The 25738-nt window shown below is 39.7% G+C and overlaps 1 protein-coding gene across 1 annotated transcript; it reads left to right on the forward strand.

The window, feature by feature from the left end:
* Positions 1-1344: 1344 nt before the first annotated feature.
* Positions 1345-24672, forward strand: cpne7 (copine VII). The gene is made up of 15 exons (XM_076109972.1): positions 1345-1518; positions 5436-5618; positions 5828-5902; positions 7600-7674; positions 11076-11159; positions 11247-11336; positions 11527-11625; positions 11828-11914; positions 12288-12347; positions 12995-13128; positions 17365-17419; positions 21319-21370; positions 21889-22022; positions 22979-23215; positions 24520-24672. The coding sequence occupies exons 1-15, from the start codon at positions 1345-1347 to the stop codon at positions 24670-24672; spliced, it is 1692 nt and encodes a 563-aa protein (XP_075966087.1).
* The last annotated feature ends 1066 nt before the right edge of the window (positions 24673-25738 follow it).

Genomic DNA, 25738 nt, shown 5'->3' on the forward strand with positions numbered 1-25738 from the left:
GCGTTTAACTTGATCTTCAGCGGTTTAGCGGTGTTGACGAGGGGGGTTAAGTGCGGTTGTTTTGATCAGCTGTATGTCTTCTTATCGGAAGTGAGTAGGACAATGACAAACGATGTTGTCAAAGTAGACGGGTCATTTTCAGTACGACGCTTCGCTGATTGTGATGAGGACAACTAAAGCCAGGTCGTCATTGTGCGACCCCGATGGTTAACTGGATTTTCAAGGATTACAGATTTGTAGCGGAGTTGATTCATTGTGATACATTATTAAGAAACCATTTAGGAGCGTTTCCTGTATCGCCTTCATTATTAAGTTGTTGTCATGATACGGTAGAGGACGTGTTGCTTTACCAAAAGGCGTTTTTTGTTTTACATTATAACTTTTGCTTCGGTCAGGATTCATAGCTTCTGAATCTGATTGTATTTCGAGCTTTATTGTGTTAAGTTTGAGATTGATGCTTTCGGGTAACATCTGGTTTCCAGACTCACAGCTGGCAAACAAAAAAACAAAAACAAAATACGGGCGCTGTCCCTGGTGCTGAAAGCCAACCGCTTACTTGTTCGTCTATCTCCTATAAGAAGAATGTGACACAGCGAGGGATGCTGGCAGATAAATGAAACCCCTTATACTTTCTTCCCCTTAAAAACAGTGGAGCAGGGTCAGACAGCCTTTGCTCAAGCTCAAGGACACAGGGTGGATGCTTGACACACAAAAAAATCTATGTCCTTTTCTTAGTTTATTTATCCTCCGGGCAATAAAGCCACACAGCAACGTGTCTGCTAGAATCCTGATTTTATCTGCAACTTTAGCTTTTTTCATAATTTCTTCCACTAACATCTTTTGTTTTCTCATGTTTTGAACAGGAAACAAGACAAATAGTGGCATTCAGAAAATAATAATATGAAGTCTATTTCTTTGTATGTATTTTTGTGCATAACGCTGTAATTCTGACTTTTTTAATGGAATTAGGAGCATTTAAAAAGAGGACGCACCAGATTTGACCGTCTTAAATACCTTTTTTCCAGGGATCTGATCCAGACTCCTGAAAGACACAAGCCTTCATGTCCTGTCTTTCGTCATTACTGAGGTGAGATGATACTCCTTACGAGGGGATAGCTCTGACAGGCAGTGATAACAGATTGGGTTTGCTTTGGTCCCCTGGGACTCAACAGGAACCTCTGTTCTTTTTCATGACATCTGTACCAAGTCAAAAGAGCCTGTCTCCCGTGAGCGTGCCACGTCTTTACTGAAATCCCTTGACCCGGCACTACATTTCCCCATCCCTCGGAGCTCCCACATCGCACTGCTTCGCTGGTTGGCAGCTCCTCTCGCCCGTGAGCCAGGATGAATGATGTTCTGGAGGCCGTCTCCCCTGCGACCAGCCTCAGCGGTCCAGCTACCTGCGTCTCCAAAGTAGAGCTGCGTGTGGCTTGCAAAGCCCTGCTGGACCGAGACACGCTGAATAAGTCAGACCCATGTGTTATTATCATGGTGCAGACCAACGGACAGTGGACAGAGGTGAGCACCCCCACCTTTTTATATTTACATCTGACAAATCCAGTTGGGAAAAAGTGTGAACCTACTCAAAAACCATATAGGCAGCAGTATGTAGCTTTTAAAAATTAATCCACCATGATTTATTAATCTCCCTATCTGAGTCATTAACATGATTTAATGCGTAAAGAATCGTGCCTTGAATCCCACATACGGTACATAGAGTTGTTCAAATTACAGCTCCTTGGGGGTGATCTGAGCAACATGTTTTCTTAATGGTTACACAGACTTGTTGTACAGAAAGAAACTGAGAGGGCACAGTTGGCCAGCCTTCGCTCTGTTGCCTCACAAATCTGGAAAAGCTCAGATTTTAAGATGAAGCAGTGGTGATGTGTGGAATGCTATACATTGGGAGGAAGTTTCAGTCCCACTCCAGTTATACCTAAAATGTGTGTTGTCGCACAAGCTCGACCAGGGAGATACATCTGTTAATGGTTTGCTGAACTTGCAGCTGTTTGTCACTCTTTCGGAAAAAGTTCATGGCTTACACAACAGCTGTCTGATTCAGTCTGTCTCCACATTTCACTAAGTTACAGCAGATTGTTCAGTCTGCTCTCTATATATTTCACCATGTGTGGACAAACAGTGGGTTGTTAATAAGCAGTGTGATGAGGTGAGTTCCAGCTGAAAATGTTTACTTTCTTGGATTGGTCCCAAGCTGATTTGGAGCGTAGGCAGCAGGTCTCTCATTTCCCTGTTAATTAAGTCATTTAGCTCATTAGGGAAAGCCAAAGCACAGGTCTCCAATAAGTAGAGGATGTGTTAAAACATGGCAGAGGATGTCTAATTACACAGATTTTCTTTCCCCTGTTACCCGTTGTCCAACAAAAAGCTATCTCAGATTCCTGCCACGCACAAGAGCCATTCGTTGTTTGGTCTGTATGAATGTGGAGATATTATTATGATAAAAACACTCGGCTGGCAGTGTTGAGCACACAGTTATGGATTTTTCTTGGTTGTAACTTGATAGGAGGGCTGTTACATGAAAATGACTGACCTGGGTTCAATGTAGCATGTATGAGTGACTATTTTTAGCTCCACTAACTGAAGAAAATTCATATGATATTAAATAACGATGACGCACACTCACACAGTGCAGTATTACAATTACACTGTCAGAAGAGCTGTCTGTCTGTGTCTATCTATGTTTCTATGTAACTATCTATGTCTGTCTGTCTGTCTGTCTGTCTGTCTGTCTGTCTGTCTGTCTATCTATCTATCTATCTGTCTGTCTGTCTTTCTGAGACTTGACAGTCATGACAGTGTACAGAAGTTGTCCAATCCTCCGCTGTCAAATCCCTCAGTACTGGGAGGCACCATAAATTGTTACTTACGTCAACAACTGAGTAAGAAGCTGAGCCCACTCATACCACCGCCACCCTCTTCCTCTTTTCTGAGCTCATATAGTGTTCGTGACTTCAACCTGCTATTTGTCAAACATTTATTTCAATATTACCTTATTTCACCACCTGTTCACTTCCAAGGACAAACTCAGAGGCAGGCTGGAGATGACTTGAGGTTTCTTTCCACAGCAGATTTGTCTTCTTTTTGTGTGATGGTGACGCCAATCAAAACCAGATACTTCTGCTGATATCTGACCTAAGCTACAAGGGCTTGTTTTGATTGAGCTACAGAGATAACGCTCAACCTACCTGGAAGAACTGATAGATAACGCCTTCGTTTCTATGTCAGGGATCTCTCTGTAATTCTGGCCCCACTCCAACAACAAACAGGCGTCACAGACTTCGGCACCATCTATCCTTCGTTGCTCTGAGAAGCTTTCATCAACAGACAGACTCATTCCAAATCTGTCGATCCAGATGGCACAAAGAGAGGAGGAGAAGGCAGGAGAACACAATAAAGAGAAATGAAGATGAATGAGGCCGAGGAAGCCAAGTCCTAGCTTGACGTTCTTCTCTTTGTGATGTTTGCCAGAGTGAGAAGGAAACAGTAGAGCAATCCTCGCTACCAGCCATCCATCGCATTTGTAATTGTCTGATTATTATTATTGTTTCCATAATACAAAGCTCAAGTGAGGTGGATGTTAACTAGAGAACTAGTCAGGTTATAGAACTGTGACAGGGACAAAGCTCTGGTTGTTTTCAACCCAGTGCTGTTTATTCTTCCGATCAAGCAAATGAAGATGTGACAAAACAAACCCTAGAGTTTAAGCAACAAATGTAAAAAATGTAATTGCAAATTGATGATTCGTTGTGTTTCAAAGATGCTCAAAAGCAAAAAGTAAGCAGGACAGCACTCCAATTAAATTGTTTATTCATGCATTGATGTTCAGGCAGACACCCTTCCTTGGCGTGTAAACTGGCAACAATGTGAAACAAGGGTACAAAAAATTATAGAAATACAATAAACAAGGATAGTGACATTATAGGTTTTTATAATGCAATGACATACACATTACAAATATGGCAAAAACCTGAATAAATGCAGGTGGAAGGAGTTTTCCCGGCATGGTTTTGGTCCACTTGTTCCATTAGACAGAGGGGTCACTGCAAATCAATACAAGAGTCATCACTTTTATTCCATAATGAAATACTTCCATCCTGATGGGAGCGGTCTCTCTCAGGATGATAATGCTCAAAGGGAGCCAGTTGTTGAAAGATTTGATGAGTATGAAAACAATTTAAAACATCTCAACGTCACCAGATCTCAACACAAACTGAACAACTATGTGAGATTTTAGATTAGATTAAGGTGGTGCCCTCCACCACAATCATCAAAACACCAAATGTCTTTCGGAAGAATGCTGTTGACCCCAGATAGAGTCTATGACGAGAAGTACTGATGCTGTACTGGTGGCTCGTGGTAAAACAACCCCTTAAGGCGCTTGTGTGTTCGAAATGAACTTTTATATGGCAACCACTTTGGAATACACTCGAAGACGGTGTGAAAGCCTGCCGTCATAGAGGTGGGGAGATCCCGTAATCATCTGAAAATGGAGATAATGGCACACATTTTCTCTCCTGGAAATTATTCTTAGTGTTGCACTTGTTTTTGCTTGTTAAAAGTGACAGACAAAGTGAGTAGAGAAGGAAAGAAGACACAGCTTCAGAGAGAGGTTTAAAACAAAGCTTACAGTCTCAGCTTGTCTGAAAAAGACTATCTCTATACCAAAGCGAGAAGACAAGACATAAGAGAGCAATGTCACCGCTTTCCGATGTCATTAGGACACAAGTCTGGACTTGTGTCCAAATGTACGACTATGTTTAGGATGACTACTAAGAGAGTTTTACAGACTTGAAACCCTCTATAGGTCTAAAACCAGTCAACATATCAGCTCCAGATTATACCTTTTGATGGGTCGGTTCTCTCCTGTGGTTTGAGTCCAAAAACAGGCACTGAACATAAACATAACCACAGTATACCATGACAATGAGTCTGTGGATTTCTGCTGCATGTTTGTCATTATTTAATGACTTAAATATCATGTTCCATGATGATTTGTCCTTGTGACAAATTGGGCGGCATAGACATGTGTGTAGAGCTGCGTAAGAGCTGAATCCTCCGTCATGAGCAGATGGGGCTTCAGAGAGCTCAGCTTTTCCTTGTCAGGCATTGAAAGATAAGCATGGACGTTTTCTGTATGCTGAGATTAAGTGTCCGAGCCCTCCAAACTTCTCTCACATCATGCTCTTGACGAAACGTAATAACATCGGCCCTTCTGTAGTCGCTGGCATTCCTCAAAATAAGCAGGAAGACAGAAGAAGTTATGTTTTCCAGTAATATTTTCTTGTGAGATCTGTAATCCGGTGTGCTATCCCTCCATAAGGTCCACTTTTGCTTTAATCACACATGTAGTGAATTAAAATAAGAAACATTACAATGATTAAATACATTAAATGAAAGTGTGTCTTCCCTCTCAGCTGGACAGGACAGAAGTCATCAAGAGCAACTTGCATCCGGTCTTTGCCAAGGTTCTCTCATTGGACTACTACTTTGAGGAGGTTCAGAAGCTGCGATTTGAAGTCTATGACATCCATGGCACTCACAGCATCGGGACCCGGGATGATGACTTTCTGGGTGGGGTGGAGTGTACTCTTGGCCAGGTAGGTAGATTATTTTACAAATCTATTTATTTCAGTTGTATCAGTTACATTTGTGCCCTAAAAACTGTAATGTGTCTGCCGTAAAAAATCTGAAACAAGTTTGTGGTAAATGTTGGTAGTAATTATACCTGATGCTGGTGTTGATGACTCAGCTCTTTACTGCTAAGGAAGGCTTTAGGTGAAAAATGTGTTAATCTTGCTCCTTGCAGATTGTGGCCCAAAAGAAGATGGTGAAGCCTTTGTTGCTGAAGTATGGGAAATACGCCGGCAAATCCACCATCACCGTAGGTTTCTTACTTTGTGCTCGTGACCTTGCTGCTCTGGTGAATGGCATTTGTTAGATTGCTGAATATGAAGAAAATGAAAGTTAATAGCTAATGGCCAGTGAGAGCTGAAAAAAAAATAATAAATGGCAAATGAATGGAAAATAGATTTTTGTATTATTTTACATTTGCTTCCAGTCTCACATCTGTTCTCTCTCAGGCACCATAATGGATTGTACCTCTATATGCTCTCAGAGTATTAAAAATAATATATTAGTATAAAGTTGAAGACAGCACTCACAGAATGGCTTCATGTTGCTGCTGCACATCGTTGTTTTTTTTTTTGTAGCGGTATCTTTTTAAAAGTATACATCCTCTCTGAGTACTTTCTATATGCTAGTGTCCATCATTGGTGCCATGGCGCTCCATTCATGTTAAACGTGCCAATGCACACAGAGATGCAAGAGGAAATGATGCATGTATAAGAAATCCCATGTGTCATTAACCACAATCTTACAGTTAACAAGCCAGTGGTGGTAGCATATAATAAAAAAAAGATTGTGCAGTCTTTCACTCTACCTTGTTTGAGAACACGTGAGAGAGACGTGGACATGATAAGAGGACCTGCAGCACTTTTATGCAGCGTTATTATAGATAGTATTGGATCCCTGTGCTGAGGGAAAAGTTAAAGACAGACTCCTGCCAGACAGTGAACTGTGAGAATTTTCACAAGGGGATATTTTGGGGGATAGTTCAGTGCACCATCGTTACGTTCCGTTTTCTTCCGAGCAATTATTTTACAAATATCTTTTTGTCATGACTTGTTTCACACAGAAAGCGAATATTATCCGGTGAAAAAGCTGAAAATATTTTGCCCACATCTTTTATAAAGATGTTTCCCTGAACTTGGTACCTGTCAGGACAAGCTGTCTGATAAAAAGTCCAAGTTTCCTAGTTTGCCAATCATCACTGTCAAGCCGTGTCCAGCCATGGCTGAGCCTACTCTGCAGCTACAGTTCTGGCAGTTTGATGTAAAGTTTATGGCATTTTCAAAAAGAACAACGGGGAGAGAGAGAGAGAGAGAGAGAGAGCAAACTTCTGTTCTCTGTGAGTGGGCCAGAGGGAGCAGCATAGGGTGCTCGGTGATTCTTTGTAACTAACACACAGTCATAACTAAGGTCTTATACACACAGCAGCCACTTAAAAATGTTAGAGCGCTGTTACAAGCCTTTACCGTTGCACTGTACTGTATGTGATAACTTTTATGTTCAAGCTGTAACAGCCACATTAGCTTGCATCTAATGGTGCTCTCTACTCTAATGTCCAGCATCCCGAGTTAAGTAAAAGCCACTTCACTTTTTTAACTGCTTACCACAGTGCAACCCCTACTAAAGTAAAACTTACTTTTTGCAATGTAGAGGAAAATGGCATACATAATAAAAACTCACAAAAAAATAAGTAAAGCAGTTTGTTGAAAATACTAGCACATAACTACCTTTACGTTAATATTCTACATAATAATACTCTCACTCTGCAACCAAATGTAATTTGTCAAAAATATATATTTCTAGAGTTCTAGAGTTTCATTTCCGGTCACAACAGTATGGCTTTTATGAGTTTTTTCTTTCCTGAAACATAAATCATGTGATTGTGATTTTTTTGCTACGAATAAATCCCATAAGCACAAAATATTACTGACAAATCGTATTTCCTCTCAGGTGCACGCTGAGGAAATTTCTGGCAACAACGGGTATGTGGAGCTCTCCTTCTGTGCCAAGAAGCTTGATGACAAGGTGAGCGGAGCACATGGTTTTGATGGTAATACCAACACAGTTCATATTTTAATATGGTTTAACAGAGATAGTAGTAGCAGTAACGTGATCATCGTGATGCTGTAGTGCAACTTCAGAAAGTACCCACAATGCAGTAGCCTTGAAGGTATGAACATATGGTATTATTTTCTAAATCATATAATTTAATGTTAAAGTGAGACAAAAAAACTGATAATAACACTTAACATCACATCTTTGTAGAGACATAATGCTTCAACATGTGATATGATATCCATGTGAAATATTATTTATTTTGAGTCAGGATATCACTGACCTTAACTGCTCCTGTTCTCATGCTGTCAACCTTTACTAAAGGCACATTTCAATCATAAAGACAGCGGGAGCTTACATCCAATTACAACTCTGATGATCGGAAGTCACTGCATGTTCTTGGGAGCGAGCCCTAGGATGCCACACTCACAGTTTGCGCTTAATTCCCAGAGGTATTGGGAGAAAACTTCAAATTTTCTGCAGCATGCACATTTATTTTTTAGATTGCAGTTTGCAGTTTCCTGCTATACTCTGACAGTGAAATTGAACCTGACTCTTACACGAGGGAAATTATAAAAAAAGTGAATCTTCCCCTGCATGTGATATTTGCTTCATATATCCAGTGTGCTACTGGAAGTATTGCATTTCTGCCTGGAGAGTCCACCCGCTTGCTTTGTTTAAACTGATTACAGCTGTCGGCACATCACTGTGGAACAGTGCTGCGTAATCATGTACCACAGAGACACAAACGTGTTCATGTTTTCACTCTGAACAAACAATTTAGCAGCTTATTTGGAACAGAGTTTGGTTCTTGATGCCAAATATCAAACAACACTAATGTACAAAATGATAGACACTGTCTTTGTTGATGCACACAGACAATTTCTTTCTGGTTAATTAAACATCCCCTCCTTAGGTGAAGGAGGAGGTCAGAATAAACCATGAAAAGCTGGTTCTGGGACATCTTGTTTGGCTTTCTCACTAAAGTTGGGCTCATTTATGCATCATCTCTCAAACATTTAGATGTGATCAACAAACACGGGTGTGAGCTGTGTTTGCTGTCACTCATGCAGAGTTAGAATTAAGATATAAATATATTTTGGCTACACTTATGTGATTGCTTTTTTCAGTAGATACCTCCAAACTGTAGGCGTGTTAAAGCTTAGTGTCTCGTTTTCCACTCCATGTGTTAAGGCGTTAACACACCAGGGGACGGGACGAATAAACACTAATGGGTTTTTGGTTAGATTTAGCTTTTTTGCCGCTTAATGCTGCACTCACATGGAATCCGGCAGACGGCAAACCAGATATCATGTTAGAGGACGAGAGCAGGACAGTAAAATTAAGCGATAATACCAGCAATGGTAACGGCATGGCCGGGGAAAGTCAATGATGATGTTTTGTAGTTTAATTTAGTCACTTGTTAGCAACCGCCTTTTTTTAAAAGCTTAAAAACACACGAGATGGGAAGCCTTTTCTACTGACGTATTTTATATCGTAGAACAAAACCTTAAAATCTCTCAAGCTTGTGTTCACCACATACCTCATTTCAGGCGTCCAACCAAAACCCCATTCAACCCATTGAATTTGAGAGGAAGGAACCATAAGTGCGAAAATGCAAAATAATTTCCCGGTTTTAGAGCGCATTCGTGCACAACTCGATGCCATTGGAGTGTAGCTTTAACTGGTTACTTCATGCAAACAAAGATATTGTATAGAAGGTAAACGTGGATGTCAACAGGTCACACAATAAACCTGTTTAACATTATCAAGTTCCCATTATTTGATTTCATCGGCAATCAGGTGTAAATCATGCTCATTTTCTTAACAAAGCAAATTAGAAGCCACTAATCTGGCAGGTTAATGTCGGACGTTGCAATTTATCAAACAGATGATGACTGAGGCAGCGAACTGTTTCTAATTAACTGCTTGTTGTCTGTATCACGTCAAACTGCTGTAGATATTGAAGGATCACATTACAGATGTTGATGAGCAGGAGGATTAATGATGAGATATCATAACTGGCCCAGGATTAGATTTTGACATCTGCGTCCGTGCCGCTGATGACTCCTGGCTAGCGGTTGCCATGACAACAGAGAGAGGATGCAACATCCCTTTTTGTTTGACTCCCTCAGGAGATGTATCTGGCTAATGTGGCGGGAAATGCAGCATTAACTGTCTCATTTGGTGTGCACAAAGCCCCCTCACCCGCAGCCCCCCCTCCCCTTCCAGTCACACACAGTCACACACACAGGCACACACACACACACACACACACACACACACACACACACACACAGAGCAATCATTTGTTTTCCTCCCTGAAGAATCAATTGACCTAAATAATCAGTGTTGCTCTGCTCTCAGACGTCTGTACTTGAGACTCAAACGATGATTTAAGGCTACCCCAAATAACCGTGAAGGATGCAAAATCTCATGCATGTTTTCAACTTATCACGGTATTTACTATCACTGATTATAATACGGACACAGCCACCGTTGAGTTAACTCAAATGCAAGATGTTAATAACAACTTGAAGCTGGGCGATTTCAGATGCATTTTGCATAAAGTTATGGAGCGCAAAAGAAAAATTCTCTGCTGGGGAGCTTCAAATATTGGTTGAAGAAACCAATAATGGTATTTCAGAACTGCAATGAAGGCTGTAAGGAAGGAAATAGCGGGTCATTAAAAGGTATTGGCTCAAGAAAAAGGTCAGTGATTGAGGAGTAACCAGGGAATGGCATGAGCTGGAATCTTGTAGATATTCTCAAACTTCCTTCTTACCAAAATGTTATAAAACACACTCTTTTTTTTCTCGATCTTGATGGTGTCTCCTCCAAAAGATCCACCCTGCTGTGCTGTAAATTCTATGCTTGCTTCTACTTGACCTTTAATCACGGAGACAATTACCTGTGCAATCAGCAGTGATAGAAATCAGTGTCAACAGCCATCTGTATAAATGATAAAAACAATCCGAAAAACCCACGAAAGATATTGAAATAACCCAAACATAGATTTTTTTAGGTAATGCTTTTCTCACATATTGCCTGTGTAAAAGTTCAACCCAGCCCCATGGTATGTAACAGCCGACACATTAGCTTCAATACTGTAAATCAAATTAAGTCAAATCTCAGTGTTAAATGTGAGGTTTTATGTGTAGTTTGTTCTCATTGAATAGATCTTGATCTCAATGAGTCCTGCTGTCTTTTCCTTATTTGATTAAAAGCGATGTCAGGAAGAAATTTGACCTGATGATACCAGAAACAATACTTATTAATTAAACTTTCTAATCTTTCCTATAGATCAATTGTTGCAGGATCCTGTATTAACATTAAGAGTCAGTAGTTTTGATATTCTGTTTTCTCTGCAGGATCTCTTCAGCAAGTCGGACCCATTTTTGGAAATATACCGAATCAATGACGATGAAACTGAACAGCTTGTGCACAGAACTGAGGTTGATTCATCGTATACACTATTCAGTTTAAGCAACAGCTTCTTTCTGCAACTTTGCTTCATATGTAATGTGTTGCTACTCTAACAGGTGATTAAAAACAACCTGAATCCTGTGTGGGAGCCCTTCAAAGTGTCTCTCATATCTCTGTGCAGCTGTGATGAGGACCGGAAGCTCAAGGTAAAGCAACTAAGTCCACATCAGTAAAAACCACAGGGGTCAGAAACTTTGCAACCAGGATTTAACAGTAGTAGAATAAAAGACTTTCATTGAATATTTCATGGATAATTGAATACATATTGTAAGAATACTGTATGTAGGGCCAAAACGACAGAGAGAAAGTATACAGTATTGTCCCTGTGTGCCACAGTGCCTAGTGTGGGATTATGACTCCAGGGGGAAACACGACTTCATCGGCGAGTTCTACGTCACATTCAAGGAAATGCAGAAAATTTCCAGTGGAAATAAGGTCAGTGAACGGAGAGGCGGAGCAGAGCAGAGTGGAGACAGCCGTGTAACCGTTTCATCCATTTTCAATATGCCTCTCATTTTACTCTGCTGAAATCCATCCCAGATGAAACAAATGTCATGTTGATTAAGACATATCGCCAATAGTCACAATGCTGCTGTTTTTGGCTCCTGTTCTTAGTCTTCAACTTGCTGTGTTTAAGGTCACGTGGGACTGTGTCAATCCCAAGTACAAACAGAAGAAGAGAAACTATAAAAATTCAGGAGTTGTCATCCTCACTGAGATGAAGGTAGGAGTCAGTTGAACCGATCAGTGTTTTATCCTTTTATTTTACATAATGAAATAGGAACAAAAAACTTGTCCCAGAAGCTTTTTGTTGTAGGAAACAGTTGCTTAGAATTTGAAGAACAGTATGAATAAATTATAATAATAAATACTTTTATGCATGTATGCTCTGTACACAGAAACAATCTTGTTTGATTTCTCGTACTGTACAGCTAAATGAGAAATTTCACAGCTACCTCGACAGAAGGCGTTTTTATATTCATATCACTTTTTTTTTATCCTTTACTGTCAACAGATTTGTTGAGTTAATTCCGTTTTAATGACCAGATGCCTCTGGGGTTTTTCCTTAAAGAAATATTATGTGTTTTTTTTTGCAGCTCCACAGAGTGTACTCCTTCTTAGATTACATCATGGGAGGATGCCAGATTCACTTTACGGTAAATTGAGCAGTCCGTGTTTAGCGACGCCGTCATTGAACTTTTAACTGCACTGGCTGGTTGTATGAATTACCTAATGCTGTCAGATTGCTTATTTCTTTAAGACCATATTGCTTGTAGATAAACAGACTTTGGTATGTCTTTTTTCTTGGTTGTCTGTTAGCATTCAGTATGCAGCAAAGGTTACATTTTCTGATTGTGAAAGATTACACAGTAATTAAAATATATTTATCCTTGAAACATGGTGTTTTTGTCCATCAAAAACTGTCCACCAGTTAGGTTTCTTGTAGGCAGCTTTGTGGACCTTCAACCCTTGCCCTTTGGTCTGCTCTCTGCTGTGCCGCCTCTCACGCTCACTGGATTGCTGAAGCAACGAATATTAATTATGAGGAATTTGCTGTGGTAGATGCAGTTCCTCCTTGTGGAAATAGTTGTCTACTTAGATCTACAGTGTACTGGAGCTGTAGCTGTTTCCATCTATGTGGGTGTAAAAAGCGAAAGTTCGTACCTCTGATCAGATAATTTATACTGCCATTATGCATATTTCAGGCTCGCTCATACAGAATTATTTATAATATCACAAGCAGCCAAATAAAAACCTAATTGATTCTGTCATATTGTTCTTGCTTCACATTTCTTTCTACCAGGTTGCCATTGACTTCACAGCCTCCAATGGAGACCCCAGGAACAGCTGCTCTTTGCACTACATCAACCCTTACCAGCCCAACGAGTACCTGAAGGCTCTGATAGCAGTGGGGGAGATCTGTCAAGACTACGATAGGTTTGCCAGTCTTTTGTTTCTCAGTAGAGGCTCTTTGGTGCCTACAGTGATTGTCAGTGTCTCCTTTCGTAAAATGGAGATGTCGAGTGTCCCTTGCACGCCATTGAGATGGGATCGCTCACACTAAAACGAGCCACTCTATCTGAATCACAGCAAAAGGATTGGAATGGAAATCATGGAGTACTGAAACAGAATGGCAGTAAATCTCCCAAGTTATTACATTTCTGCTCACCAGTTTGGTCTAGAGCTGATGGACCTGAACTGTTGGCCTCTAGCTCCTCCATCTGCGATTCTTTCTTTTACTGAAATGGATTGTGTGCAGGGAATAGCCTCTCATTGTCAAAACAGCAGCCGGTTACCTGCAGCACCAATACAGTCTTGTTGATTGTCGTCTTCATGTTCACACTGGCACATGTATTTTAATCTGTTTAACCATGGCAAAGTAATGCACGAGAAAGTGTACCTGGAAAATTAGAGCAAACTAATTTGGCCTTCACTGGCATTACTTATGCATGAGGCTAATATGGGGCTGAAGCTGGTGCTTGGTAGCAGCAGTCAAGGACACTGACAAAATATTCTGGACACACTTGACAAACCATTTTGTCAAAGTATCCATCACGTTACAGCTTTTAACAATCCATCAAAAAGATAACAGTTTGACCTTTATAGCCACATGCATATGCTGTGCAACATCAGTTTTCTCACTGACTGACTTTCGGCAGAGATTTCTAAACATTTTTTGAATATGTTTGTAATCTGTTCTTGCGTAACAGTTTGATAAAGAGATAATGATAACAAACGCCACATCTCCCACGAATTGATTTTAGCAAATAAGACAACAAACCAAAGTAAAAAAAAGGATAGATGTCTCTGTCCTTTCCTCTTCTTTCTTGTCTATATGCCCTGTGTCTTCGCTGTTTGTAAGGACAGTGCTGTTTTGCATATAGTTCACAGTGTCTATGCTCACAGTGGTGGCTGCATGTGCTTTCTTCTGTGGCTAACTCAATGATACAGTTTTCTCTCAGCATCTGTTGCAGCTACTGGTCCCCGTTCTTAGCCTGCATGGGCTCATTACCCTGAACTACAAACAGACACATGCAGAGACGGGGGCTAACACCAGGATAGCAAGCACTTCAACATGAAGTGGGAGGCATTATGGGTGGTAAAATAACAGCGTGGCGTAGAATCAGATGTAGGTGCAGCAGCAGGCCTGTTTAAGGAATCATTAAAGACACTGCAGCTAATACAATTAATTTATACATCCTGTTACTCTAAATATAAAAACTGGCTGATATAGTTATCAGATTTTGTTTTGAAAATCACTGATTGTCTGTTGTTGTTGGAAACTAATATTAAGTTATTATGTACAAAAAAGAATAGTTATTGCAGGCAGGCTTGCAGGTATTTGGTAATTAATGGGAAATCATTTATAATATGATATGTGTCAGAGAAAGACCTTTTCATCTGTCAAAACTGAGCTAGATGAGGATTAACACTCTGACTCCTGCTTTATGCAGATCCTCCTATTGAATATCAGGGGAGCACTGTCTGGCTAATTATAGCATCCAAGAGATAGCACTGGAGACACCGAAAACCTGCCGGGAAAATTAGCAGCTCATTCTTGTAGCTTTATCATTTTCCTGTTTACTAAATAAGAGCATCATACATGGAAACATGCCTCTGGATGAAAAGTGACAGCAAGTGTAGGCAGCCATTCCCTCTTACTTTGCAATTGTTATTGAGGTGTAAAACTACGTGGGCAAGCACACCTTTTAGCCTTTAGTGAATTTAGGTGATGTGGGATTTTAGAGTCCTTGCAGAGGAGTGCATTATGGAGCTGGAGTGACGAGCTTTTGTCTGTGTGGGCAGAGGCTCGTTTACCTCGCTGAGAGGGCTGTTTTACCGGGCACATCTCCTCGTGACTTTTCACGTGTGCTGACGAAGAAAGAAAACAAGGACCACTATGAACTTAACAGCAAAATTCATATAATGAAAATGACTTGTCAGTCTTCTCTGCCCTCTTGTTTGGGCTGAAGGTACTGTATAATAACTCTACATCTGGAGAGACGATAGGCAAAGAAATTTGTAAATTGCACTTAGAAATCAACTCATTGAGGCTCCAAGAGCAAATTTATAAAAGTATGGGAAGAGTGAGAGGTCGAGATAATGAGTGCTGCACAATACATCTCTGGATAAAATTGGCTCTGCATGACTCACTCCTTCCCCATTAGAATATTTTCATTAATATTCTTGCTCTACATTGGTAAAACCAATATAATACCAAACACATCATTATTCTTTTCCTATTATTTTGCATCCATACCCCTGTGTGTTTGAAAGTTCACAATCGTGGGAGTAAGGCCTGTATTCAGTGGATGGAGAATGGAGATGGGAAAATGGATAAAAAAGTGAATCGAAAACAAGTAAATGTTGAAGGTGAGTGTAGAGAAAAGACCTTTTTCATGCTGTTGTATCAGTTGCAGAGCTCGTTGGACACTGAAATCTATTCATTTGTTTGGATTATTACTGGAGTGTGTTTATATCTGGCTACAGTACAGCACATTAGCCAGGGCATGTGGAGAGGTTGCATTACAGAGAATAAAAGTTGGACTCATTCAAATGGTTTTTTTTTGGAACAGAGGATACTGATGGTAACCAAATATGTGCTCAATATGGCCGATGTAAGATATTCAGCGATGTCTTCCTCACTAAGCCTACAGGCTGTTGCTGTTACCATTCGCAGCCACTGTAAAATAAACAATTCTGCAAGGTTATGGAAAAAACACAAATTATCTTTGTTTTTATCCAACGTCCTTGAGGAGCAATAGTAATACAATTGCTTTATCAATAAAACTTCTCCTAGTATTAATACAAATGATCAATACTACTGCTTCTACTACGGCTACTGCTACTACTACTACTTACATTACAACTACTCATAATAATGATAATAATAATAATAATAAATGCCTCTTTTTTTGGTGTAAGTGTATGACTAATGCTGCTACTATTATAGTAACTAAAACTTGCCAAAGTAAAGTTGCTTCTGTCAAGAGTTCACAGTTAAGCTTTTGTTCACTCTGCCAGTGTTTATATAAGTCCACACCCATCAGAGTTAATTAAACTTCAGCTGCCTTAAAGCCATATTAGCTCTATGAGTGGATAAACAAGTCCCCAATCAACACTTGTCAAGAAACCAAACAAATCAACATTTATTAACAGTGCACATTTTGCTGTGTACCCTTCCACACTATCTCCAGAGTAAATGAATCAAAAACATAATTTCATGATTCTGTCGAGCTTGAGATGCTACTTGTGATTCCACTGGGCTGGAGATTTGGGGTTGTTTTGCCAGTCATATATATATATCAACATATATACGTATATACTACACTTCCCATAATGCAACTCATTTTAAAGCTCCTCCTTGCCTGGTGAAAGCTTGTGTCTTTCAAAAAGGAGAAGATAAAGTAAGTGAAATGAGTACAGCAAAAATTGCTAAGGGGAATACCGAAATTAGATTTTTCTAACACATGTGAATTTAAATGTGACACATTGCACTTTTAGCAGAAAGTAGTGTATATGCCATGGAGAGTCCGTTTTTTGTTACATTGTGGTGATTTCTAAGGGCACTAGAGTGGCGCAGGGATGACTTATTTTTGTAGATATACTGTATGTCATATTGTAGAACAAAAACTTTGAAATATCATAATCTTGTGTTACCCACAGACCTTATTTCAGGCATCAAAAAACCTATTCAAAAAACCCCTTATCTTCACGACGAGGGAACCAGAAGTTCAAAAATACTAACTAATTTCCGGGTTTAAGGAGTCATTCCTGCAGCACTCTATAGTGGATATATTTCATCTCTGTTAAACAGTGAGGGTGAAGCTTTTGGGTTGTTATTTACACACGTCTGTGCAGCCAGGGTGTTAAAAGGGTGACCCTGGACTTTGACAATCCAGCATAGCAGAGCCTCTTAAACTAATATCCACCCATCTATATGGTACAATGAAAAATGGAGAGAGTAAAGACTGTGAGAAGCTTATTGAACAGGTGCAAGCGCTGTCCGCAGGGACTGTGGGACAGATTTCAAACTTTAATTAAAGCTCTTAGCATTTCTGAAATGCAAACAAGCACAGGGTTTGCCATTGTTTTTTAGATCACTGTCAAAAGCTATTCCATGATTAAACTGCAGTAACTGTTCACAACTGGTTGATTTACTTATCTTTACAGTGACAAAAGGTTTTCAGCTTTGGGGTTTGGTGCCAGAATCCCTCCAAATTATGAGGTGAGTATCTCTCTGCATATCTCTGCACTCCTTGTTTTTCATTCATACTCAACCACCCCTTTTTCTATTCTGTTCCATAACACCGTTCTTCCCTTCACATGAACAATATTATGCACGTATTGTATGCTCTTTCCACTACCCTGGAACTTTATGTTAAGCATCTGATTTCCATGACCTGTTTCATGACTCAATTTGTCATTTTGTCAAAATGTCACATTTAGAACTACTATACTTTATTTTTATTCATAAACCCCATGCCTTAAAATATCAACTTCTCTTGAGAAAATGACATGCTCCAAAAAAACAAAAGCCCCACAGTGTTGATGCTCAATTTACATAAGAATTCATGAGTGCGAGAGCATTTGTTTAAGCAAATTGGACTTTGAGAACCAAAAGCCATCAGCCATCACACACACACACACACACACACACACACACACACACACACACACACACACACACACACACACACACACACACATATGCATGGTTGAATCACGATGCTGTTTGATATTTAATATCTAGAACGGCATATTATTATGTGAGATTGTTCTGTTCTATGTGCTGATGTGAAACACTGATAATTATCATTTCAATCATGCAAAGATTTAGCTCAGTAAATACAAACTATGATTTTCTGAATTTACCATGACAGTGACATGCCCTGCAGGAGTCAAATTCATTTTACCCTATGCTGTTGCCACATTGTGGTTGGTGGTGCAGGTGAATGCTAATTAAGTCATTGGACTAATCATGAACTGCATCTAACTCATGTAGGCTACACCAGTGTGCAGGTTTGATGGACTCTTTCTCAGTATATGCTGCCTGTTATGCACACTAAGTGTGATTTGAAAACAAATAATAAATAAAGATCCAAGATGTTCATTTGCCAGCCAAGGATGCATCAGATAGTGAGTCTTGAGGATAAATGTTAAGGCTCACATTTCACTGCAACGACTATGGCCTATTGTGTTTTGTTAATTTAATGCCTCTGAAAAATTGCTCTCTTCAAAGCTAAAGTTTAGAAGAGGACATCACTTCCCATGAACTATTATTTATTAAGAGTTTAAGGGTGCTTTCACAACTTGTTTGGTTTTGTTAAGATGGACTCTAGTGCGTTTGCCCGTTTAGTGCGGTTTGTTGGTTGCTGGTGTAAAAGCTGTCCATCGAACTCTGATGCAGACCTAACAACCACATCAAGAAGCCCTCTTTCAGGCGGTCTCGGCTCAGGTTTGCTTCCAATCGGTCTCTGGTTCGGTTCGTCGGTGGTTTGAAACTAAACGAGGAAGCAAACCACAGGATTGTATGATAATAGATATGTGATTTTTTGCATGAATTTAAAGCTAAGCTACATTCATATTCATCTGCTGGTTCCAAACTGTCCAGGAAGGGATGCGTATATTTATGCAAATCATTTGGTAACCATATTGACATGTATGCATGTGAGTGCAGGGCTTTTCCCTGAACAGTCTGACAGTCGGAAGCAGTGCAGCGTGTTGGGCTTGTATCCTACTGCTTGTAAGGCAAATAACACTTATACTGCTCTTAATCAGTTTATTTATTTGGAAGCTCTTTGTGACAGAAAACATAACTGAAAGAATAAGAAGCATTGAAATTCATAAAAAAGACAATCTGTACTTAAACCAGCTCCGAACTGAAATTGCTCTTAAGTGAAAACCTGCTGGGCAGTAAATTAGATTCTGATTTTAAAAAGCAACAACGTATCAAATTAAAAAACTTAGTCGGGACCAAATGAACACAAAAAACCTCTGCTTCGTTGGGACAGTGTGATTGTGGTTTGATTATATTTAATTGCCAGTGGCCTGCCAACATAAGCAAATACCCCACAACTGTGATCAGATTACATCACCTTTTTCCAAATGAGCCCTCTCCCCTTCAAACCAGTGAGAAAAACACAAATCTCAATTGAAAGAACCAAAACTGAGAAAATGTTGTGTTTGTCCCTTTGCTCATAGTAAGAAGACGACGAAGACAACAGGTTTTCAGGGTCTTTAAAAGGAGTGTTGTTGTTTCACTGGTGCTTGCTTACCCGCCAAAAATATATTTTTCATGTACTTGGGGGGAAAAAAGGCAAAGCTAGAAAATAAGATTATAATATTGAATGGCAGGAAAACATGTATATAATAACAGTACAATTCCATTTAAGTGTCGCTGTAAGCTATGCCATTGAACCAGCCTGCACTATACCAGAGCTTCACAAGCGGAAAACCAAAATGAAAGACAGCCATTATTAATGTTATTATTACACCTGTGGTTTTCATGTCAAACAGGTCTGCTATGAAACAGGCCTGTTAAATGAGATACAAAACAAGACCCCGTCTCTTGCAGTGGCCCAATTCAAAAACCAAATGGTGGTCTGTATGATTCATTTCTCTAGGACAACTCATTTATTTACTGTCTGAATGCAGGCTGTTAATCACATTAGGGACAAAAATGACTTGGAAGAAAGTAGCCAGCTGGAGAGGAGTCAGCTGTCACTGATCTGGCTGACAGTTGGTGCTTGCGGAAAAAAAACGGTTTCTTGTGAAGGAGGTATCAAGAAGGGGATTTTATTTTTGCCAATTTAACAGCTTTGAGAAAAACAAAGTAAATGTGACGTTTGGAATGGACCAGATAAAAGAAGAGGGCAATCTCTTTTCAGAAACCAGAATGTAAGCATATAGAGCATGCTTAACATTACTGTATTACTGTGTGATGAAGTGATGATTCAGGATATTAATACAAGTGCACATTTCAGAATGTAGTGTACACAGATCAGTACTTAACTTAACCAGGCCCCACTGTAAAATACCTCTGAAAAGGTGAGGTATAAATAGACATTATTTTAAAATTAAATTAATTAAATATTTTTATTCTCTTAACATAGTATTACCACCTGTACTTAAGTCGGGAGGCGGTCATTTGTTCGGTCATGTGTGTGTGTGTGCATCTGTCTGTCTTTCTGTCTGTTTGTCCACAGCTAATCTTGCATACTACTGGACTCATAAGCCTAATATTTGTTTGTGGTCATTTATTACTGTATGCTCAAGGACCTCTTGTGGTGGTATTTTATTGACTGTTTTACAATGTCATTTACGACTTACTCTTAACCATAGTTATCAACACCTATCAACAACTGCTTCAGTAGCAAAATACATTCCCGGCCAACTGCTAGGTAAACAAGCCTATTTAGCTTGTTTACATTTTGGGCTTTTTGTCATGGCTCAAAAACTGACATCCATAGAACATTTTATATCCTCTTAGTTTGGGAGGGGAGCTGGAGACGCACATGGATCTGCACTTTACTGAGTGGACTTTTCTAGTTAATTTACCTGCAAAACTAATCATCTGCTGAACCAATGTATCAGTCACTACTACAATAAATATATCTTCTCTCACTTATAGCCTTATACATGTGTTGTAACTGTATACATGCATACACCTAAGGCAAAAATGATGTCAGTGTTCTAGATATTCATTGATCTAGTTTTCTAATTAAAAACATGACTGCCTAACTAATTAACCTGCCTGGTTACGATCTGACTCTCAGTATCATTGGATGGTAGTAGCACTGTTGTAGATGTCATCAGAAATTATTCCCCACTGTCAAATTCACACTCAAAAGCTGTCAAATTTAGTTGTAGGATCCCTAACATTCCACAGTTTCAGTTCTGATCACTTTTCATTCCCTTGGTTTTGCTGAGCTCTTAGTTGTTTCAATCAAACAGTATTACAAAAATGACATCTTCTTAACAAAATTACAGTCAGCAATATCAGAAGAAGAAAAAAGTCCAGGCCTTCACATATTCCAAACATGGCAGCCATTTTTTAAACAACATGGAAACGTGTCCTTGCACACCTATTAAGTATTTCACAATGTTCTCTTTTTCAATCCACAGGTGTCCCATGACTTTGCCGTTAATTTCAACCCAGAGGATGATGAATGTGAAGGTAAGGAAGGGCTTTGTACACCAGTTTCCCTTAAAAGTGCATCTCCTAGTGATACTAGAGTTAACATCTGTAATTTGACAACACAGCTGCTAAAGTATCAGTATTACTTAGCATGACAGATCATATTCAAAACATCCAATAGTAAAGAAGAAAGCCAACTCCTCTGTACAGATTTTTGTGAGCACTTCGGTGTGCCTCCTTTTTTGTACCAGAGTCAGAGCAGTGTTTATGTTTGATTTTCTTTATGGATTTCATAATTGATTATTACCTAAAATACACACGAACAAGCCGAAATCTGAAACTTTGCTTCTTCCAGAGTATTTAACTTCTTTAACTTGAGTGAGGCAGAAAACCTATTCAGGCCTCTTTTTTGGGAGACTATAGTGATAAACAGATAATTCATCTGACTGTACCTTTTTTAGTTTACAGTGGTTTGTTTGATGACATGCGTGTTTAATGAAGTGTAGATAACTATGTTGACGTGTCCTTCACTTTGTCCTGTGCTTTCTTTTGATCAGAGATCCAAGGAGTGGTTGAGGCATACCAGAACTGCCTTCCTAAGATCCAATTGTATGGCCCGACCAATGTTTCTCCCATCATTAACAGGATAGCCAAGCTGGCAGCAGGCGACGGCAACATTAAAGATGCTTCTGTGAGTGACTCTTTATACTCCATTAGATATTTATGGATGTAATACAGGCTTTGTTGTAGTGCATCCCACTGAGTTCCCACAGGGAGTAGCCTCTGGTTCACCTCTCCGTTTCTAGTGATAATGCCCCACGGCTCAAAAAGGAAGAAGGGGCCCACTGTTTGGGCTGTTGTATATTTTATATATATTTCCATGTTACTGACCCTTTTATGTGTTAGAAATTACCTCATTAACTGCTGTTGAATGGGATTTAACATGAGTGGCAAATAGTTATTGTGCTCCTTATTCTCTCCTTGATATCCCTTTGGGAGTAAGAACACAAGTCTTTTATCTATTTACTCTCTTAAATTACCACCGGCTGCATGGACATCGTGTTCGAAACTATTACACTCTTGCAATTGCGCTGACCGTCATTTAATTATTTACTTCTCAATGTTAGTCCTTATTTTGATCAGTAAATGAGCTGCAGTCAACAATTAGACTTCCAGGGAACACACTAGAAATACACACACTCAGGACATTGAGTAACACATAAACACAGTAACAACAAATGAACTACTACTCATGGGACCAATCAGAAACCATCAATGCCATGCTAATTTTCTTGTAATTCTTATATTCTCATTGTATAGTGCTTAGTGGACACGTACATTAATTTCACACATTCACACACACAAGATGTCTCTTCTGTAGTTTGTTTCTCCGTTTTGTTTTTAATATCCTCCTTTTGTATCTGTTCCTGATCCCCTTGTTTTCTATGTAACACTTTAATAAAGTGACATACACACATACCCTTATCTGCTCAGTGGAGGCTGTAAAATTACCAAAGATAGCAGGAGAGGCCTTTAGACCACAACACACACTGAGAGGTGTTCTTGCTTATAACCATACTATGCTGTTAGAATGGGTTAATGTCCCTATGGATTAATACACACTGAAAAGCTCTTATCTTCTTCCAGCGATACCACATCCTGCTCATCCTCACGGATGGCGTCGTGACAGACATGGCAGACACGCGTGAAGCTATTGTGCGAGCCTCCTACCAGCCTCTCTCCATAATCATTGTCGGTGTGGGCAATGCAGACTTCACAGACATGCAGATTTTGGATGGAGATGATGGAGTTCTACGCTCACCGAAGGGCGAGCCAGTCCTGAGGGATATTGTGCAGTTCGTGCCCTTCAGAGACTTCAAAACGGTCAGTTTGTCTCACCGTCTGTCAATCTTCACTTGATTACTTTCAGCTTCAACCACTCTCCTTCTGACTGCTGATGTTCATGGACATTAAATATTTTTTACATAACGCCCCCCTCACTTGTTATTCTAAAGAGCATGCGGCAAGCTTTCGCTGACTTTGCCAGTAACACAGATGGACATCATGGACTGAAGAAGATCCAAAAATAATTTTAAAAAACTGTACTCTTCATGTACCTACATGCAATCTGCAACATTTCAGCTGTGCAATTATACTGTCTGTTCCAGATTTGATGTCTCACGTTCTAAATTAAAACATTTCCCAAAATTTGCATTATAGTAGGCCTGTATATTTTCTTTGAGGGTGGCAAACTTAAGAAAAAAACTGAATAAATGAGTGGAGAAACCTAGCAAATGCAGACACTTCCATACAGGAAACAAGGTGATGAGAGGTGAGGAGACGGGTATAATAATTATGTGAATCATATATATGGTCTTCACAGTCACCAGCTCTCACACCAATTAAACACCTATGGGAGATTTTGAACTGATGCATTGCTCAATGCTTTTTCACCACCATCATCAAAACACCATTTAAGGGAATACATGTTGGTCATCCCTCCGGTAAAGTTGCAGAGTCTTACAGAATTTATGCAATCTAGAGGCTCCTGGTGGCCCATTTTCTTAAAACACATGTTGTTTTTTCCTTGAAGTTGTAACCTATTTGTAAAGTTAACCTGAATATGTTTTTATGTAAATCACCCAGAGTTTGAGGAAACACTTAGGAATTGTATAAAATCTGCAAAGTTCATAATTGCACTCCCCTTTTTCACAAAGTAGTCATTTGTTAGAAATCTAGACAGATTTATTGCACCGGACCGTGCATGTGTAATAAATTAAACCATTATGTAATTAGTTTTTTGTACTGAAAATTGATTTTTAAAATATGCTTTGACAACAGAACTTAATGCAAACTGGTTTTAACAAATAAATAATTAACTCTGAAACTATGCAATGCAAACACTGCAAGACATATTATATATTTTGATGTAGCTCTTAGGAAGAAAGTAGAAGGAACTTTTTTCAGAGTCATGAACAGAACAGTTACCCTTGAATACAATATCTGACACTGACATACCTCTTTTGATTTGTTTGAAACAAAAAAGGTAATCCTAACACCGTCAGTTGTCCCTTGATCAGGAATAGAAATAACTTAAAAGCTCCACTGGAAAATGTTCTGTATCTCAGATTAAAACAATATCGAACAGTTGTTTTGACAACTCCAGCTGTTCTCTGTCTCTATTGCAGGCTTCCCCTGCAGCCCTGGCCAAATGTGTTCTGGCGGAGGTGCCCAAGCAAGTAGTGGAGTACTACAGCCATAAGGCCATCTCCCCGATGATTCCGATGAGGGACTTACTGACCCCCATCCTCAGCCCTGTCGCCACCACCCCAACAGAATAACCATCCTTCCTGCTTTTGGGACCAAGCTTTGACCACAGCATCAGTCCAGCAAACTGAGAGGGAGAAAAGACGCATGCCTTGCGATTTTGGAGGACTGGAGAGAAGATCTTTCTAAATGTGTTGTTTCTCATTTATTTCATTCTTCACACCTATCAAAGTGTTTACACAAGGACAGTACGACAGAGGCTGTGGGTTAAATGTCTCTGCTCAGTGTGGATCCAGCGCTTCTCTCTGGCTGTGCAAACCATGACCATCCAGCTGTTTCAGCATCATGAGTCCTGGAGGCTTGTGTTTTTCCTCCCTAATTTTTATGCATGCAGGCCAATCCCTCAGGGCTGATCCATCAATCGGATGAAGGCTTATTATTCCTTAATGGCCTTGAAATTCAGCACCTCTGTCTTTCTTGTTACATTTTCCCTTATGTCACATCTTCAGATAATTTGAAGATGTGAAGACCCTTTATTACATTGGCCTTCCCTCATGTTACCTAAGTCTGTCCATCCACAGGATTGGCTTTATTTTGGATTGCAGTGAGACAATATTTTCAGACACACACAGGTCACAATTTCAGACATTGACATTGGACTACGGACTAGTGGCAAATCATGAATTAGCTACAGTATAATCGATTGCTAAAAATGGAAGCTCTGTTTCAAAGTGCGCAAGCAAAACCTCAACAAACCCCCAAATGTCCTGTCTGCAACAGCATGAAACATGAGCCACCCCTAATACCTAGCAAATATGAAAGCAGGCAATGCTGACTGTGTTTGGCAGTTAGCAGGTGCAAGTTGCCAAGTTAGTGTATTCTATGTAAAGTAATTAGCTAATCACCCAGTAATTAGGCCTTCTTAAAACCAGTTGAGGAAACCGCAGCAGTGGAAAAGTCTTTGTTTAATTCTGACGTGTCACCGCTTCAGACTTGTTCCCCTCGTACATCTGTGAAACTGCAAGTGACATAACTTCCGCAATGTGATATATTTGCTATAGCTTGAGCTCTTTATGCTTCTTTCAGTTACAACAGGGAGCTAATAAATCATAGCAAGACAGAAAATACAGTCAGGTCATC

This window comes from Anarhichas minor, unplaced genomic scaffold, assembly GCF_050575085.1.
Source record: "Anarhichas minor isolate MPS153535 unplaced genomic scaffold, ASM5057508v1 ptg000042l, whole genome shotgun sequence".
Lineage (NCBI taxonomy): Eukaryota > Metazoa > Chordata > Actinopteri > Perciformes > Anarhichadidae > Anarhichas > Anarhichas minor.

What these genes read in the sequence shown, in the direction of transcription:
- cpne7 (XM_076109972.1), top strand. Translation starts at nt 1,345, where the DNA reads ATGAATGATGTTCTGGAGGCCGTCTCCCCTGCGACCAGCCTCAGCGGT. An exon ending in TCATCCTCACTGAGATGAAG is followed by an intron (nt 11,915 to 12,287) that starts GTAGGAGTCAGT and finishes TTTTTTTTGCAG; the next exon opens with CTCCACAGAGTGTACTCCTT. An exon ending in CCTTCAGAGACTTCAAAACG is followed by an intron (nt 23,216 to 24,519) that starts GTCAGTTTGTCT and finishes TCTCTATTGCAG; the next exon opens with GCTTCCCCTGCAGCCCTGGC.